This window comes from Egretta garzetta, unplaced genomic scaffold (assembly GCF_000687185.1).
Source record: "Egretta garzetta isolate BGI_Z169 unplaced genomic scaffold, ASM68718v1 scaffold417, whole genome shotgun sequence".
NCBI classification, from domain to species: Eukaryota; Metazoa; Chordata; class Aves; order Pelecaniformes; family Ardeidae; genus Egretta; species Egretta garzetta.
The window spans coordinates 1,637,924-1,654,768 of record NW_009260227.1 but is presented as its reverse complement, the minus strand read 5'-3'; the positions used below and the strand labels follow the sequence as shown (position 1 = coordinate 1,654,768).

Here is a 16,845-nt window from a genome sequence, read left to right as displayed (position 1 = left end):
CGCCCGGCAGGGGGGGACGGGGGGGCACCGGGCCGTGCCACTGCCCCGGCCTGAGCTGGGCCTGGCCAGGGACACGGCGGTGGCTTCGCCTCCCCCGGGGGCCCGGGTGCCTGATGTGCGTGTCAGGGCCCGGGGGCGGGGGGGTAAAAGTCATGCGGACTTTTTCTCTTCTTAACCCTAGTTCTTATAAATTCGGGATCGAGACATGAAGCGAAATACCTCAGTGGCATCTCTCACTTCTTGGAAAAGCTGGCTTTCTCCGTGAGTACCGTACTTGTGGCAGGGGGGTCCCGGTGTCTGTGCAAAACACCGTAAATCCGCGCAGCCGTCAGCGACCGGGGAAGCGGGAGAGAGTGGCCAAGGGCAGGGCCTGCTCCTCGCAGCAGCGCTGTGGGCTTGTTCTCCTTAAGTAGGTGGTGATGGTGTTCCTAGTTAAGTATTGTGACCGTAATTATATTTTGAAAATCTGTTGTGCTTTCACCTCCAAGGTTAGTGAGTATTTAGCAAACCATTTGACTTAAAGGGTGTAGATATTCCTTGTTCTTGGCTACACTGATGGATTATAAACACTTGTGGCTTTACTAATTCATAACACTAGTATCTTCTTTCTTAGTCCACAGCTCAGTTTGGCAGCAAAGATGAAATTCTCCTCACCTTAGAAAAGCATGGGGGCATTTGTGACTGTCAGGCATCGAGGTAGGATGCTCTTTCTCTGTTACCCGAGTGGTTATAACGTGGACAGTAGCTTGAGTTGCTTTTTCTGGTGTGTGACAGTAAAAGCCACTTTTTGCTTCTAAGCAGCAGAAATCCATTTCTGGTGACTGCTATGAAGCTACAAATTTAAACCTGAAAAGGTTATAAATGTCAGTTCTGTTTCCTAATGAAAGCATTTCACGATAAGAGTCAAGCAGCTTTACCTATGATTTCCTGATGCACATTTACTGAATGATCATAGATGCGTCTTCTGAGTGAGAACCCATCTGCTTGTGTTGCAGGGACACCATAATGTATGCTGTTTCTGCTGATGCCAAAGGCCTGGACACAGTGGTCAACTTGCTGGCTGATGTAGTACTACAGCCCAGGCTGTCAGGTCTGGGAACATGCGTTTCTGTCTCAAAAAAAGACTCCCGACGCATGACTTGCCATTAGATTTCAGAATTCTTCATTAGATCATGCTCATCAAGAAGTTATCATGTAGCAATTAGGTATTTTATATGGTGGTTGTTATCTCTTGCTTTCTTATTACAGATGAAGAAATTGAGATGACTCGAACGGCTATACGATTTGAACTTGAAGACTTGAATATGAGACCTGATCCAGAGCCTCTCCTCACAGAAATGATCCATGCGGTAAAACACTGAGAAGTCTGCCTTGCGTGCAGTCCCCTGTATGAGACACGCTGCATTCCCTTCCTCAGTTTTTTCTCAACTTCAGGGTTTATTTTAGACTATTCTGAAAACAGATTTTTCTGTTAGTCAATTAGATTTCAGTGGTGAGAGGGAGAATTTTGCTGTCCCTCCACTTGGAAATCCTACATGCTACATGCATGAAAGATTTTAACCTAAACTAAAGCTATTTATAACTTATCTTTGTTGACATGGGTGACAACACGTTGTTGAGTTACGCTGACAATGCTCAGCCTTTCCTCTCTTACATGTCTCAAACAGTTAGGCATAATTCTAAAACAGAAAGAGAAGGTTTAGATGGAGAGGAGGTGAAGTAATATTTGTTACGTTAATGTATCTGTTTCCTTTTAGGCAGCCTACAGAGATAATACAGTTGGACTGAACAGATTCTGCCCAGTGGATAATACTGCCAAAATTGATCGAGAAGTCCTGCATTCGTACCTGCGCAACTACTACACGCCAGACAGGATGGTGCTTGCTGGGGTGGGAATCGAGCACGAGCAGTTAGTGGAGTGTGCAAAGAAATACCTGCTTGGAGCGGAGCCGGTGTGGGGCCGCGGGCAGACCAAGGATGTGGACAGATCTGTGGCTCAGTACACAGGAGGCATTGTCAAGGTAAAAGGAAGGTGGAGGTGCCATCGTGCCTTGTCCTCTCTCTTGGAGGTGCAGATTTGGACTTGAGCTGATTTCTCTACAGGCTTTGCTATTCTATGATTACATACTGTTCATGAAGATGAGCCCGAACTGGCCATGACAGCCATTATTTGGGTGACAGGTTAATTATTGGGAATGTATCAAGCTGGATACAACAGCAGTGAAAATCAGTCCTAATAATTTGTCTGCTCTTCCCACAGGTTGAGAAAGATATGTCAGATGTGAGTCTGGGCCCTACTCCCATCCCAGAGCTTACCCACATCATGATTGGGTTAGAAAGCTGCTCATTTTTAGTAAGTATTAATCTAAAATCCTCTGGTTTGGGCGCTCTGTACTTGAAGAATCCCAGAATACCATCTCATTATGTAAACATTGACACTCTTGCTGCTGTTCCTGCACGTACAGATGAGCACCTTTTCACTGACAGTCTGATGAAGACACTGACCTTTACACTCTTCTTGTGCCGTGTTTATTTCTGACTCTTTTTCTCCCTCTTTACTCATCCCAGACCCTTGAGAGCTATGCTGTTAGCTGACTGAATTTCTTTTTGCTATTTAGGAGGAAGATTTCATTCCCTTTGCGGTATTAAACATGATGATGGGAGGTGGTGGGTCTTTTTCAGCTGGAGGGCCTGGCAAAGGCATGTTCACCCGACTGTATCTCAATGTGCTCAACAGGTTGGTTTGCCTTTCTGTTTAAAGGATAGCAGAAACAGTCTTCTCTAGCAGGTTTGCAGGGAAGGCTTCATCTTTTGAAAGCCAGCACACCCAGGTTTTACATCAGCTTATTCCACTTGAAACATGCGGGACTGATTTGTCCGTGGGCATTTTGAGAGGGTGAAAGTAAAGGCAGAAGTGACCAGGAATCCTGTCTTCCCCCACTAGCCTGATCCATCCTGTAATCGGGGTATTAACAGGGTTGGCAGTGGGTACCAGTACTACTGCTCTGTATTGTTCTGGGTTCAGTCTCAAGGGTGCAAGTGGAGAGAAGGAGAAGGCACATGCAGGGACTGACAACTCCCACGGGCACTGCTGAGAATCCTGAAAATGCGCTAGGAGGGGACTCTCTGTCCATGTTTAATTTTCACATTTAAATTCTGTTTTTTAAATTCTTAAATGCTGTTTGTGTACTCACAGGCACCACTGGATGTATAATGCAACTTCTTACCACCACAGTTATGAGGATACAGGTCTCCTATGTATACATGCCAGCGCAGATCCAAAACAGGTATATAGTCCTGTATTCGAAGACAAGCGTCCATAAAAAGTAATCGCATCACTTATTACCAGACAGTAACATTAACAGAATAAACATGGTTCTAATCTTCTTTCAATTATCTTGTTTTTCCTAGGTTCGAGAGATGGTGGAAATAATCACGAAAGAATTCATTCTAATGGCAGGAGCAGTAGGAGAGGTCAGCAGCCTAACTTGGAGACTATGCAGATGGTCTGAGCTGAAATAACGCATTGCACTGGCCTTGCTAAAATGAATTTCTGTAGATACGTATTTCTGTAAAGGAATATAGTAACTTTAGCAACACACTCACAAAGAGGATGGTGTTTGCAGAACTCTTACATGGTATCTTGTATTAGAGAGCACTGGCTCTATTTTTGAACATCTGTTTGTATTTGCTGCTCACTTACAGGTAGAACTTGAGCGAGCGAAGACGCAGCTGAAGTCCATGCTCATGATGAACCTTGAGTCTCGGCCAGTTATCTTTGAAGATGTGGGTAGGCAAGTGTTGGCAACAAACACAAGGAAGCTACCTCATGAGCTCTGTGCCCTCATCAGTGAGTAGACAATGCTTATCCTTGCCTTGACTGAATTGTAGGCACAGTTGGGGCAGGGCAACTTACAACATATTTTTATAGCACAGATGAATTGCCTTAGAAAGCCTGGGGGCATGAATACTACAGATACACAGCTGATTTTCTCAGTTGCTTGTAAGCTAGCACAATGCTTATTTTTTGTCAGAAGGAAGCAAAAACAGAAGCATGGCAGAGAAGGGCTAGAGTTAGTGATTGATTTTCTGAGCATGGGGTCTGACTCAGCATCATAATAGAAGCTGCTTCGTGCTGTTTAGAATGTAGTTGTCACAACTCTGGCTTTTTTTTCTTTGTTGTTCTGCAGGTCAGGTGAAGTCCACTGATATCAAGAGAGTGGTCACAAAGATGCTTCATAAAAAGCCAGCTGTAGCTGCACTGGGTGACTTAACAGATTTGCCCACTTACGAACACATCCAGGCAGCACTTTCCAGTAAGGACGGGCGGCTCCCTCGGATGTACCGGCTCTTTCGATAAAGCAGTGTATCCTGCATGTCTGAGACTTGCTTCTTTTTTTAACATTTTTTTTTGAGATTATAATATTGCTGCAAGCCCTCCTCCCTCCCCGTCTTTCCAGGCATATTGTGCAAACATGGAGCTACGCTACAGCTGAACAAAGCTGCTTCAGAACACTGGGCTGTGAAGAGCTCATTATGTTGGGCTTAAAGGCCCACCCTGGCTCTGGATGAGTACTTTGACCCTCTGAGTTAGGTTACAAGAGAAGATGGGTGCATACAGCCTTCTCTTGGCACTGGAGAGAACATAGCAAGCCAAAATATTCATCACTACAGCAGAAAGCACGTACCTGAGAAGTCACTGCTGTGTGTTACCGCTTAATCAGATCAGCAGGAGAAGTGGGGCTGTCACGCTGGCAGCCCTGATGTGTGCCCTTCTTGAGGAACGTGGTGGCATGTTAAAGAGCTTGGCTTACAGTTCTGAATTCAAAGAATATTTATAGCTGTTACCAAGGTGAACAAAAGACTTGGTCAGACCGCATTAGAAAAAATACTAGTTATAATCCATGTGAAGTTAGGCAACGAGATTTGTGCAGTCCAGGATTTGTTACAAGCATCATGGATCCATTTCATCGGTGTAATTTACCATTTGTAGTACTACTAGAGGTCACATGTCTGGAAATAACTAGTGTCTCTGGAGTTCATCTACAGAGATACCGCACATAATGCTACATGGACACTTAGTCTAGAATGAAAGCGATCCTATTCTTGGGGTTTTTCCACTTGCAAGTGAATGATTCTAAAGAATTAAAGTTCTTTTACTCCAAAGTTGGTAAACAAACAGAAAATTTTTAAAGGAATTGCTGCTACTGCACCTTAAACTCATACCTACTTTCTTCATTGTCACTCAGGTGAACTTAAGGCCTTGCAAAGAGACAGCGTAATTGTCAGTCTCACAGCAGAGCTGTCGCTCAGCTAGGAGTCAAGATCAACAAAATGACAATGTTTAGACAACATTAGATCATAAGATCTGGAAAGTGACTGACACCATGTTACAAAAAGACAGGAAACTAAGTGCCACAGCATTTGACATATTGAGGAAATGGAGACCCAAAAGAGATGAAGAAAACACTTGATTTACATAATCCCCTAACATATGGGCTTAAAAATGTAGACAGCTGCGTTGCAGCACTTCCCTGGCTAGATGTGTATCGTAAGGAGCAATCCGACTGGGAGCAGAACACTGTAAGGCAGCTATTACCTGCTTTATCCCCATACCTTTCCTCATGCAACTGGAAGAGAACATGTTGCATTGCTTCTTGTGGAACCCACAATACGGAAGTCCTATTCAGTTGTCATGTATGTTTGTAAGAAAATAAAGAGACCTCTAAATGACTGGAGCAAGTAGTAAGAGTTCTGAAATTCATTAGCTAATAGCTGGGTTTCTTGAACAGGTAGGTGAAATCTGCTTGCTTTGTTCAGTGCAAAATATCCCAAAGAAATCTGTCCAGCTTTCCCAGCTGAAGACAAGTGGCTCAGGTTACCCAAACAGTTAGCATGCATCACACAAAGATTCGGACAACCCTGCAATAAGAGCTGGTTCTCATTTAAGGTATTGCATTAATTTATTTTTATTCCTTTAAAAAGAAAGGAAATCCAAATACCTGATGGCTACAGACAGGTCAGTGCCATAAAAGTTTGTACCGCAGAACAGAAGCTCTGTCTTGGACAGGTTGCATAGTTAGCAGCACTTCCTCCAAGTTGTTTGCACGGTGTTTTATGTACTAAGGTGATTAATGATCCAGCCGATCTGTGCCCATGAAGAGTTTTTAAGTTATTAGCTGTACTTAACGTTTTACCAGTGCCATACTGGTCCATGTAGTATGCTTAGCCTTAAGACAACACTACTTCAAAAACAGCAAGTTATTCACAGTTCACTGAATTGGAAAAATAAAACCAAAAGGAATTAACTGTAATCGGAGGTAATGGAACTGCGCTCATCTGCCTTGCTGCAGTTTCTCCGCATACCTCCCTGGTGCTCACTTGGCGCGTTAATCGCTTTGGTGAAGCATTACACAGTAGCTGTACTCAGGCCATTATTTTCAACTCACGTGTCCTGCTGCTGAAGCGAGGTAGTGTTTCATCACCCCTGGGGAGGGCAAGTGAGTTAAGGAAGGGATTGTTTCAAGCAGTCCCAACAGCCAAATATATGGTGTGAGAAATTGATATTTACCCCCTTGGTAACAGAAGGCCTATAGAATAATTATTGAAAGGCAATGTTTCTATACTTCAACTGTACAGTAGTACATTCACACAGATCTTGCCATAGAGGACCAAAAAAGCCCAACACAGGAGCACCATCCTTACACAAAGCTGCCCAAGTCCCCTCACTGGTCCCTGTTACGCATTTTACAGAATACCTTGGCTACAGATATGGAGGAAAAAAAACTCAACCACACAATGTATGTAGACTAACCAGATCAAATCAAACAGACAAACAAAAATTTTCACCTTTCTGCAGGCTTTTTTAGGTCCCCTGCCCCTGGTCATGCCAACTCCAGAAGCTGTGCCCCCTGTGTGGAGTCATCTTAGAACCAGGAGACTGCATCCATTTGCTTCCAAAGATAGTACGGTTAAAAAAAAAAATCATTACATCTGTTGGGATGGATGTCCTAAGCAACAGACTCCATTTTCTTCAGCAAAAGCACTTGAGCTACATGGATTAGCTCATGCAAATGAATCCAGGATGAGGTTTAAGACATTCTTCACAAGCCACAGCGACTGCCGGAGGTGGTTAAGCAGACAATTCCCTGCAGAGTTTGCCCTGGCCTGAAATCCTCTTTCCGGGCACCTCTAACAGAAGCATCGCAGAGTTCTCACCTCAGGAAACGCTACATACGCTGCTGGATTTTTGGTCCTTTTGCTCTTGCCGTTTCTGAAGTTCCCTTGTAATCCGTCTCTTTATTCCAAGTAAATAGAGTTCTCTGTCAAACTGCCCTGCAGCAAGTGGAATGCTACAATATAAACACAAGCAATTAGATCAGGGCACAAATACATTCTTCTTGTTTGCCCAACATTTCCCAACTAGTTCATACAACAAAGGCCAGAAACCTAATTTTTACTTTCTGAAGGCATTCAAGCTACTGCTGTGGGAGAAAACGGGCAAAACAAAGTTCTTCCACAGCAACAAGTTAAGGTTTTTCACAATACATTTAAATGAAGAAAATACTGCTTGTAAAAGGCAAACGTACTTTCAATTTCAGCACGAACATGCCTGCATTCATAAGGGATGTACGTGGAGGACATTCTTTATGACCCTAAACCAAAAAGCACTCAAAGCTAAAGTAGCTTACTGTTAGTTCGGTCTTTTCGCTGGTATGGTTCATGCACGATGGTTCTTACCTTGGTCAGTTCTAGAGGCCAGAAGGAAACGCTAGTAGCCCAGCTTCACAGACTCTGCAATACTTCTATTTAATGGGTATTTACTGCCCATAGACAAACAAAAAAAAATCCCAATTCTCATGGCACTGCTGATCACCTGAGAAAGCACCATTTTCTAAATAGCTGGGTCTTGAAATCCCTGAGCATGCTACTCACAGGAAAGCTACTAACTAAATTTCAGTGACTTAACCAAATTTTCTAAGGGGTTCTACTAGCATGGCAGCCCACAGTGTGACGATCCCAAAGAGTGAAAGAGGAACAGAAGAGGAAAACTGTCCAATGCTGATAGGAAAACCAGAGAGCTGCATCTCAGATGAAACACAGATTTATAGCCAATTGCAATGGACTCCGTTTATCTTCCTCAGAAGGATTAAGGGACTGGGCAGCAGGGATTTCAGATGTCAGCGCAAGGTTTAAGCGCTCTTACTGCTCTGACCACTGAGCACATATATTGGGTAAAAACCCAACAGGCTGCAGAGAGCTACGCAGGATTAATTCTATTTCAGGGACTGTCCTGAGAGGACAAACTCTGAACATGAGCATATCCTCAGGATCACTGGAGCCATGCGCAGTCATAGAGAGGGGCATAAGGAGGTACTAACTTGTCTCTGCCAGGCCTCACTTTCACACGAAACAAGGCAAATACAGGCCGATGGTCTGAAGTTTTGATCACAGGACAAGATGAGTACTTGACAGCGTGGATGTCATCTCTGTACCGACTGCGGTATACAACTCGATCCTGGGAGGCAGAGAGAGAGGGGAGACTGATGGTAACTCCCTTTGCACATCCACCCTGGAAAGAAGCACTGGTTCACAAGATAAATCCATTCATTTATCACACTCCACTCAGTGAAATTAAGTGTCTTGGACAGGGATGCATTCATGAGGAATGTGTGTCTGATCCCAACAGTGGTTCTGTGCCCAGCTCTGTGCACAGGGGAGCATGCACTGGAACAGGGTGTAAGGCAGGGAAAATAAGATCAGCAGCCTGTGCCAAACTCCCCCTGCACTCACAGATTCAATAAACCTTTCTTCCAAACCAGTTCCACATGCCCTGTTGCCCTTCAGCAACAAATCTCAGCACAACCATACCTCATGCAGACCAACTGTGGAAGGCGGCTTTTTCTCGCAGGTGAGAATCCCCTTTGGAGGCAGATGGGAGGCTGAGCAGCCCTTCCAAGCACGCTGCTCTGAAATCATCTCTTACCGTGTAGGAAGGAGTCCTTTGTTTGGAAGTGGTGTCATAGCTGTCCTTTCCTATGTCAAACTTGTAGGAAGGACGGAAATGAATGTCAGCCTCTTGGAATCCTTTGAAAATAGACCCTGTAAGGGAAGGAGAGAACAGCATGAACAAGAAATTCCTCCTTCCTAAGAACCCAGCACACTTTCTGCATTTATTCAACACTTCTTAACTAATGCTGGCTAGAAACAACAGCCGTGTACGTACATGACTAGAAAAACCTGGGCTTGGGCTCCAGAAAGGGTGCAAGCTCAAGTTCTTACATAGTGAGGATGAAAAACAGCCAGCAGCTATTTAGTCACTGGCTATTTAAACAAAGAACACTTGGTGCAAGCACTTCCCCCTCCACTGAAAGCTCATGACGAAAGCAAGTGCTAGCTATTCCAATCTAAATGCCCTAGCCAGTGTGACACAATGGTGTCCAGCTTATAGAGGAGTCAGGTGAACAGTAAATGGCGTGGGACATTACACAATATATAGCAAAATGCTATAGCAAAAAGTCCCTTGTACAGACTGCCACTGTATTTGACAGTGCTGCCTGCCTTTTTTTAGGGAACTTAACAATAAAAAGCAGGCAAAGTCTCTAGGAAATAGGGATTTGGCTGTAACATAGATCTCTCTGCTCCTGATGGCTAGGGAGAAAAACAACTGTCCCTCACCCCTGCTCATTTCACTTGTAAGCTGGTCATATGCCAGTAGCTTGGACACATCTGTTCCCGTGTTCTGGTTCAAGATGGAATCCACAGTCTCACGATCCTTATTTAGTCGGAAGTTGAAGTCACCAAACCAGAACACTTCATCAAACCGAGTTGTGACGTCACCTGCAAATTCAAGCCAGAAGTGTCAGTATAAAGGTAAACACCCTGAAAAGTTCCAAAGGCAAACAAAACCTTTTCTTCCCTGAATCTCCTTTTGACTTTTGAGGAAAACTAAAGCATATAATACAGCTGCACGCTCATTAAAATCAAACTCACTTAATTCTTTTGAAGTGAGAGCTGTATGATGCATAGGTTACTGCGAGAGCTGCTAGGTATGCTCAAGGAACAGGCACAAATTCTTCTTTTTACTACCAGGAGATATAATATTGAGCGTATTTTCTGCCTGTGACCATCACAGAATGTGGTAATAAAACCCAGTAGAAAATAGAACAGAAATTTTTAAAAATCACAGAAAAAGCTGAAGAGAGACCGAACTATCTACAGGACCTAATGCTACACTGCAGATAAACAGTAAATCCATCCTTCTAGAAAACGGGCTTAGCTACACATCTAGACGTCATGTTAACAGCACAGTTTTAAGAAACAATAATATATCTGGCGAACAATATGCTGACCTGTGTATATGCAAATTGAAATAATGTTCTTTCTCTTTAAGTTTTGAAATAAAGTCACTTGTTCTAGAAAACACTTGTAAAGTGAAACACATCTATAATATTGATAAAAATGACACCAAAATTATCTTTTTGCTGTTCTGAGAAAAAAATACATCACATGAAAACTCCTTTTGAATTTTCTCTCTCCCCCTCCATTTCAACTTCTTCACTCAAATTCCCCCCCAAATTACACCCCACCTAAAAAAAAAATCCCATGAATAACAACCATCCTCAGACAAAAGACCTGTGGCCACTTTTTATGCCATCTCAAAGTAGCATGCTCATTCTCTCTTGCTTAGCGTAGACTGCAAGACAGCGCACAAACCCTGTTCATTTGGGCTCCCCCACACGCCTGGTTTCACACTTACTAGAACTGGATCGATACGGGTTTGTGTCCGGAACGTTCTTGGGAAGGGTAAGGGCTTGAATGGTTTTATTGTAGTCCAGTTTCCTCTCATTCACCTTACTGTCCCCAGCTGAAAGACAGAAATCCTGTTACTGCCAACGAGGCATCATTTTCATTCAATTGCCATTTTTGGTTACAAGAGGAGCTTGCAAAGGACAGGAGACGTTTTCCAGGTGTAAAATGTAACACTCTGATCCAGGGAGCATACAGACTGAAAAATGATACAAAGGGATGCAATTGTCCAGAGTTAATTTCTGTTTTTCTTAACACAGTTCTTTTGCAAGTTTGCTACCAAAAAATCCTCCTCCCTTATTGTTCTCAGCTCAGCAACCCTCAGCTTTGACTTCAGTCTGCCCCGCTCTGCTATGCCCCTGCAGCTTTTTTACCTTTGTAAAGCAACCCCCCTCAATCAGGACACTTCTAACAAGACTGTAAATGTCTCACATGTGAAGTGGGAGGTGATGAAGAGAAAGGAGGTCCCAAAAAATGTGAAGCAGATTCCCAGAGCTCCCTTGGTTTTGATCTGAGAGACGATTCGAGTTGTCACTGTGGCATACTCCACTTCTGGAAGGAGAAAAAGAAGCTGCTTTTACTGAAAAGCCTCTCAAGACAGCGAGCAGGGAAGTTAGGCGAGGGACAGCCCTGGAGAAAAGGACAAGATGGCAGCAGTCCTTCCACCTCCCCACTCTCCGGCTCTTACTGGACCACACACCTGAGCAGAACCAGATCAGGTCCCTCCGAATGAAGACCGACATGTACAGCACCCCATGGGCGGCGGAGTAGAGCATGACGTAGTGGGGACCTAGCGTCTCTTGCAGGCGGATCTCCCACTCTCGTCTGCAGGGAAGAACAACAGCAGGATCACAAGGACAGCACAGGAGACAAGAACCAGGAAAGGAAATCAGCACGGTGAAAACAGAGCAATCCCTCCGATACAGAATGGCAAGCGAGCGTAAGCAAAACCTCCACTGCCACAGCGGTGCTGCAGCGAAGGCTGGTCAGTCTGGTGTGTAACTCCACACATGCCACGCAGCAAGCTTTGCACGTTGGTGAGAGAGTATTGCTGCCACGGCACCGAGCAGCTTGCAAATCTGAGGAAAAGAGTCACGCTGGGAAGATACCCTAAAAAAGGAGAGTCATGAGGCTTCAACCTGCCCTTCTAGGGTTGGTTGGTCTCAGACAGACTAGAAATCTGCAGCAATGTGCTAACGCCAACAGCCAGCCCGTGAGCTTGCCCAGCGCCAGCTCAGATCGATGGTAAGATGCCTGCAGAAATCAGACAGCAGTTTTGCTATTTGCTGCCCTGACAGCAGGACTAAGTTCTGTATTTACAGATTTTTGTGACATTTTCCTCTAAACCCCATCTTCCCTGGTGCTCATGCGATGGAATTCAGAGTCTTATTAAATGAGCTGTTTATTGAAAAGACTAAGAATATGATGGAGACTATTTCCAGACTAATTAAAAACAAAGTAATTAGTTAACAATAAAAGAGGATGGTTCATTACATTGTTTTTGCTACCTGTCTGGACAGCCTTCTTGAACCCCAACGACATACATGTCCTGGGCATAGTCAGGATCTGTTGGTAATAAGAAGTCATCCAGATTCACTGGAAGTTCCTATTATTAAAAAAAAAAAAAAAAAAGAGAATAGCAATATTAGCTATGCAAATATTTACTAGTAAAGTACAAGAAAAGTCCAGGCTCAGCTACAAGTTCCATGGCATATGCAAACAATTCAGGCTTCAAAAGATAGGTTAAGTGATAATACTAAAAATTCTCCTTCCCAAAGGCAGACTTCAACTGCCATCACTCCAGCAGTAACCAAGATTCCACAGCTCAGCCATGTGGGCCAGTAATGTCATGTTTCCCATTTCCTGTGACACTTTTTACCAAGCTTGTAGGCTATTTACTGAACACCCCAGGACTGCTTGTGCTCTTGCAAGCACAGCTTCTCAGGCACCTGGTAGAATCAGCCTTGAATTCCTCGGCTACATAAAGATGTAGGCAGGAGGCCGTGTTCTTTATCAGAGCTGTTCTCATCATAAGCACTAAATCGTCAGTCATCTTCACATGACTCTAATTACAACGGAGCATAAAGGACCTGCCAAAAAAGCCAGAGTGGCCCTAGCAAGCTCACAGCTAGCATCCGCAGAACCCCGTTACAATGACTCCCTCACTAAGATGAACGCATGAGAGGGCCTTGTCATTTGATAAAGATGATGAAATCAGGTTGACGAGGAACAGTCAGGAACAGAAAAAACCCCATCCCACCAGTCCTTGCAGTAAAGATGGGGTAACTTTACCACTGCCAAAAGACCTGTCAAGACTTCTGTGCACATACCTTCTGACCCTGCATGTTCCAGGTGGCCACAAAAATTCCAATATTCCGATCAGGGAAATATTTGCTAAGTTCTTCTGCTCCCAGTAAGGCACCATTCGCCAGAAGGCTGCCTTCCAAATAGCTTCTGTGAACAGAAGACCCATAAAAGAGCATCTAAGGGAAATGGCATGACAATTGGAATAATGATTTGTAATGCCCGAATCTTGAGTTAACCAAGAACATACCTGTAGCTCAAGAAAATGGCATTTAATATTTAAATATTGTTCTGCTGGCCTGAAGTTCCTTATAAAGCTCCAACCCTTATAGACAGTTCATGGATCATATGCAAGAAAACAAAACCATTGTCACGAACTGGCCTTTTCAAAGCCAGGACCTGAGGATGATGGTGGGACTGATGCAGCACAGGTTCTGTGATGAGAAGACTTAAGCCATCCAAAGTCCTCAATCCCCCTACTACTTACCACAGGCATAAAATAAAGACCTTGGTTTGATATTTGAGTACCTGGAAGAAGCTCAGTTCACTTAAAACACGAAAATAGCCCCACCGTTCCCAATGTCCTGGCACCAACTTGCTCCTAATCAAGGATTCAGACTCACATTCTTCCTTCAATTCAGCTCATTAAATTAGCTTTCAAGTAAACGATCTGTTGAGTCCGAGGTCTAAAAGAATATGACATTCGAAAAGGATAGCTCTGCCCCACACCGCCTGCCTCGCCAAAGAACACGCTGCTTACAAAAGCAAGGGGTCTTGGCAAAAGGACCGCAAGTTGAATAAGCATTTTTAATCTCGCTTAAGCTCTGCAAATAACGATGGCAGCATGATGTCAGGGAATGCAGCGCGACCCATTGCTCTGCTCACCTGACTCCCACAGCTTTGCGGAGGGAAGTGAAAGCAAATCCCTCATGGCAAACAAGTAACAGTCTCTCTTTGGGGCTTTTCTACCAGTTAGTAACACCTTAATTCATCTCTCAGAATTATTTTTCCCTGTACCACCGACTCCCACTCTTCGGATCAATGATCAGATTTGTCCCTCGAGGTCTTGCAGCCTTTTGGGCATCTATAACACACGACCTTTAGCTGAGCACTGGGTATCCTTTACCTTGTAAGGTGTTCCCTGACCTGCAGTGTTAGCAATAATACTCATTGCAGTATTTGTGCTGTGTGCAGGTCTTCACAAATAGAGAGTCTGCAGCCAACACAAGAGGAGGGCTCGGTACACTGGCAAGCAGATTAATATACCCACCGCAGTCCCCTCCAATCAATAATCTAAATTTAAGAATGAAGACAAATGAGCAACCAGAGCAAGAGGTCAGGGCCCCACCAGGAGAAAGTGCTGAGATCTGAGTGGAATCACACTCTTCCTCAAGAGATTCCTGGAAAAGCTGGGCAGAGGAGCTCCCGTGGGACACTGAAGCAGTTCACAGTACCTGATTTGATCCTGCCAGAAGCCACACAAGCTCAACATCTGGAGAAGACCCTCAGCACCTTACAGGAGTATGACAGTACTGCATGTCTGCATGCTAGTTTCAAGCTAAAATGCTTGGGTTTTTTTTCCCTGCCATTTAACATTTCAGTTCAACCCCAATGTACTTTTAGATTGAAAAAAAAAAGTTTTTTGCCAACTGTTAGCATGCACAGCTACTGTTTCTTAATTTTCAAAACAGATTACTTAAATATTACAAGCAAGCTGACAGCAAATCGAACTGACGTTTATGAAAAACAAGAGCCAGCTGAAAGAGCCAGCTGAAAGGAGCAAATACAGAGCATTTGTACTGATCTCTTCACCTTCAAACTGTTTTCAGTCTCCGCAGCAGATTAAACAACACAGAACAACTTCTGTGCTTCACTGATCAGTCTCAAGTTCCCTGCCTCTGCCCAGCAGGATTCTGCAGGGCAGCTGGCTCCCTGCTACCACCCCCCAAACTTTGCCACGGGAAGCTGGGAGGACCTACCTGCTTCGAACATCCTTGGAGCGAATGGGAGTGAGCAGGCTGAACGTAGATTTCATGGAGTCTGTGGAGCAATTATCATAGACCATCCCATTGCCATGTAGCCTGGTATCGCTCAAGCTGCTGCTTACCTTCCCAAACTTGTGCTGAGAATAATGTCGATAATCCATATAATCTGAGTCAATCCTATTAGCTGTCCTCAGTGTGTGAGAGGCCACATTGAGCTCCATGGGTGGCAGAGGTCGAGCTGGCATTATTTGGGACAGCCGGGGTTTGCCACCTGCAAACGCTTTGCCCCGCAAAAGCCCACCAAAGGCACTGGAGATCTCAGAGGCTCGTTTCCCCAGGTCGGAGGTGCCTCCTCTGCTCTTCCCCAGGGGACTGGCTTCTGAGGCGTCTGGTGAACTGTGCAAGGAATTCTGTTGGACGCACTGATGGCAGGGGCTCGCCCTGCCCCTGACGGGAGGGCTGAGGGACGCTTCCTGCAGAGAACCATTTGAGGAACTTGTCTCATTGGGATCAGTCAGACTTTCCTGACTCGTTCTAAACCGCCTCCACCTCCTCCAGCTTTTCTCATCCAGAGATGCAGCACGCTCCAGCCGGGGTTTCCGAGGAGGCCTTGGAGTGATCGATTTAATTTTCATATTAGCTTTGAGTTCATCTGGTAGAAGCTTTAAGGTTTCATTCAAAGAGGTGCCTGCGCTCGGATGATCTTCAAAGGTAAGCACCCCATTGCCACCAGCCTCCTTCTTTGCTATTTTGCCAGCTTTTTTAGCATGCAGGTCCTGTACTGCTCCACCCTCCGTGCTCTGAGAAACACACGCCCCCGAGTGCTGCGGAAATCCATTTGGAGTACTCATTCTCCCCCAGGTACCAGCTACGGACGCTGCTCCATACAAAAGGTTCCTCACAGCATAGCTTCCTTCCCTTGCTTACCCCGTAGGTTCACAGGGCTTTAACCAAGCCAGGAGGACGCAGAAACTGAAGACGGCTCAGTCTTTAGTTGAGAACGAAGGGCAGGCGTACGTGTAGGCAGATGCATTGTCTGCAAAATTTCAAGACGTGGGATACCTGGATTTCCCCAAGAGAAACACATAAGAATGAAAAGTTATTGAGCTGTGAACCCTGCTCCTTAACCAGAAAGCAAGCTCCTCGCAGGACCTCCCTCTAGAACAATTCAAACCTTAACGTGACCTTGTTAGAAAAGCAATGCTATTTCCTTTTTTTATTTTCAAGAGCAGAGCAGTGAACTGACTTCCTCGCTGCTGTAGGCATCACAGCTGTGTACACGCTTCTCGAAGGAAAGGGTGCATATATGGTTAGAATGAAAGGAAATTAAAACTGCGCATAAATCACAGCTTCTTCTCCTTGCTGGACACTGAGTCACCGGTACAACCAGCCTCCGGGCTGCCCACAGCACTCCCTGCCAGAGGCCAGGAAATTTCCAGTGATCTCAGCTTCCACCGTGATCTCACAGCGGGGAGGTCGCTGCCACCTTTTCGGGCTTTGCACCAACCCTCGGCCGCTGCCACTGAAACTGAGAAAACACCCGAGGAGCAGTTTTGGGGACAGGGTATCGGGGTTCAAGTCAAACTCGTACTTGGGGGGGAGGGAGCCCCTCGTTATTCTACAGCTACTGCAAACCAAGGTCCCCACCCGCAGCGGTGCGCCCCGCAGCTCTACGCGGGGAAGGCAAAACGCGCAGGACGCGGGCCCGTGCCCGGGGGAGCCGCCCGCGGGGGTCTCCTCACCCCCC

General features: G+C 45.1%; 2 protein-coding genes across 4 annotated transcripts in view; one reads left to right on the top strand and one right to left on the bottom strand.

Annotated features, from left to right (window-relative positions):
* Positions 1 to 147: 147 nt before the first annotated feature.
* PMPCA (peptidase, mitochondrial processing subunit alpha) lies at positions 148 to 5,738 on the top strand (the record flags this gene model as incomplete). Its single annotated transcript, XM_035897651.1, has 11 exons — positions 148 to 261; positions 614 to 696; positions 996 to 1,090; positions 1,249 to 1,349; positions 1,758 to 2,021; positions 2,261 to 2,353; positions 2,619 to 2,737; positions 3,197 to 3,287; positions 3,412 to 3,474; positions 3,706 to 3,850; positions 4,191 to 5,738. Coding segments are annotated over 11 exons (1,338 nt in total), but the record flags the coding sequence as incomplete, so codon positions are not given.
* A 249-nt stretch (positions 5,739 to 5,987) lies between these two features.
* Positions 5,988 to 16,845, bottom strand: part of INPP5E (inositol polyphosphate-5-phosphatase E) — an 11,905-nt gene continuing 1,047 nt past the window's right edge. The window contains exons 2-12 of one of the 3 annotated variants that reach the window (XR_004842436.1): positions 15,093 to 16,160; positions 13,140 to 13,263; positions 12,318 to 12,415; positions 11,510 to 11,634; positions 11,242 to 11,361; positions 10,760 to 10,867; positions 9,679 to 9,840; positions 8,987 to 9,102; positions 8,382 to 8,518; positions 6,850 to 7,352; positions 5,988 to 6,487 (exon numbers count right to left, since the gene is read on the bottom strand). Coding sequence is in view for 2 of the 3 variants with exons in the window: in XM_035897632.1 (XP_035753525.1) it covers positions 7,220 to 7,352; positions 8,382 to 8,518; positions 8,987 to 9,102; positions 9,679 to 9,840; positions 10,760 to 10,867; positions 11,242 to 11,361; positions 11,510 to 11,634; positions 12,318 to 12,415; positions 13,140 to 13,263; positions 15,093 to 15,949 (1,980 nt within the window). In the remaining variant the exon portion in view is untranslated. Of the gene's footprint in view, positions 6,488 to 6,849; positions 7,353 to 8,381; positions 8,519 to 8,871; positions 9,103 to 9,678; positions 9,841 to 10,759; positions 10,868 to 11,241; positions 11,362 to 11,509; positions 11,635 to 12,317; positions 12,416 to 13,139; positions 13,264 to 15,092; positions 16,161 to 16,845 lie in introns of those variants that run through there. The other 2 variants (XM_035897632.1, XM_035897633.1) reach the window with 2 other exon arrangements.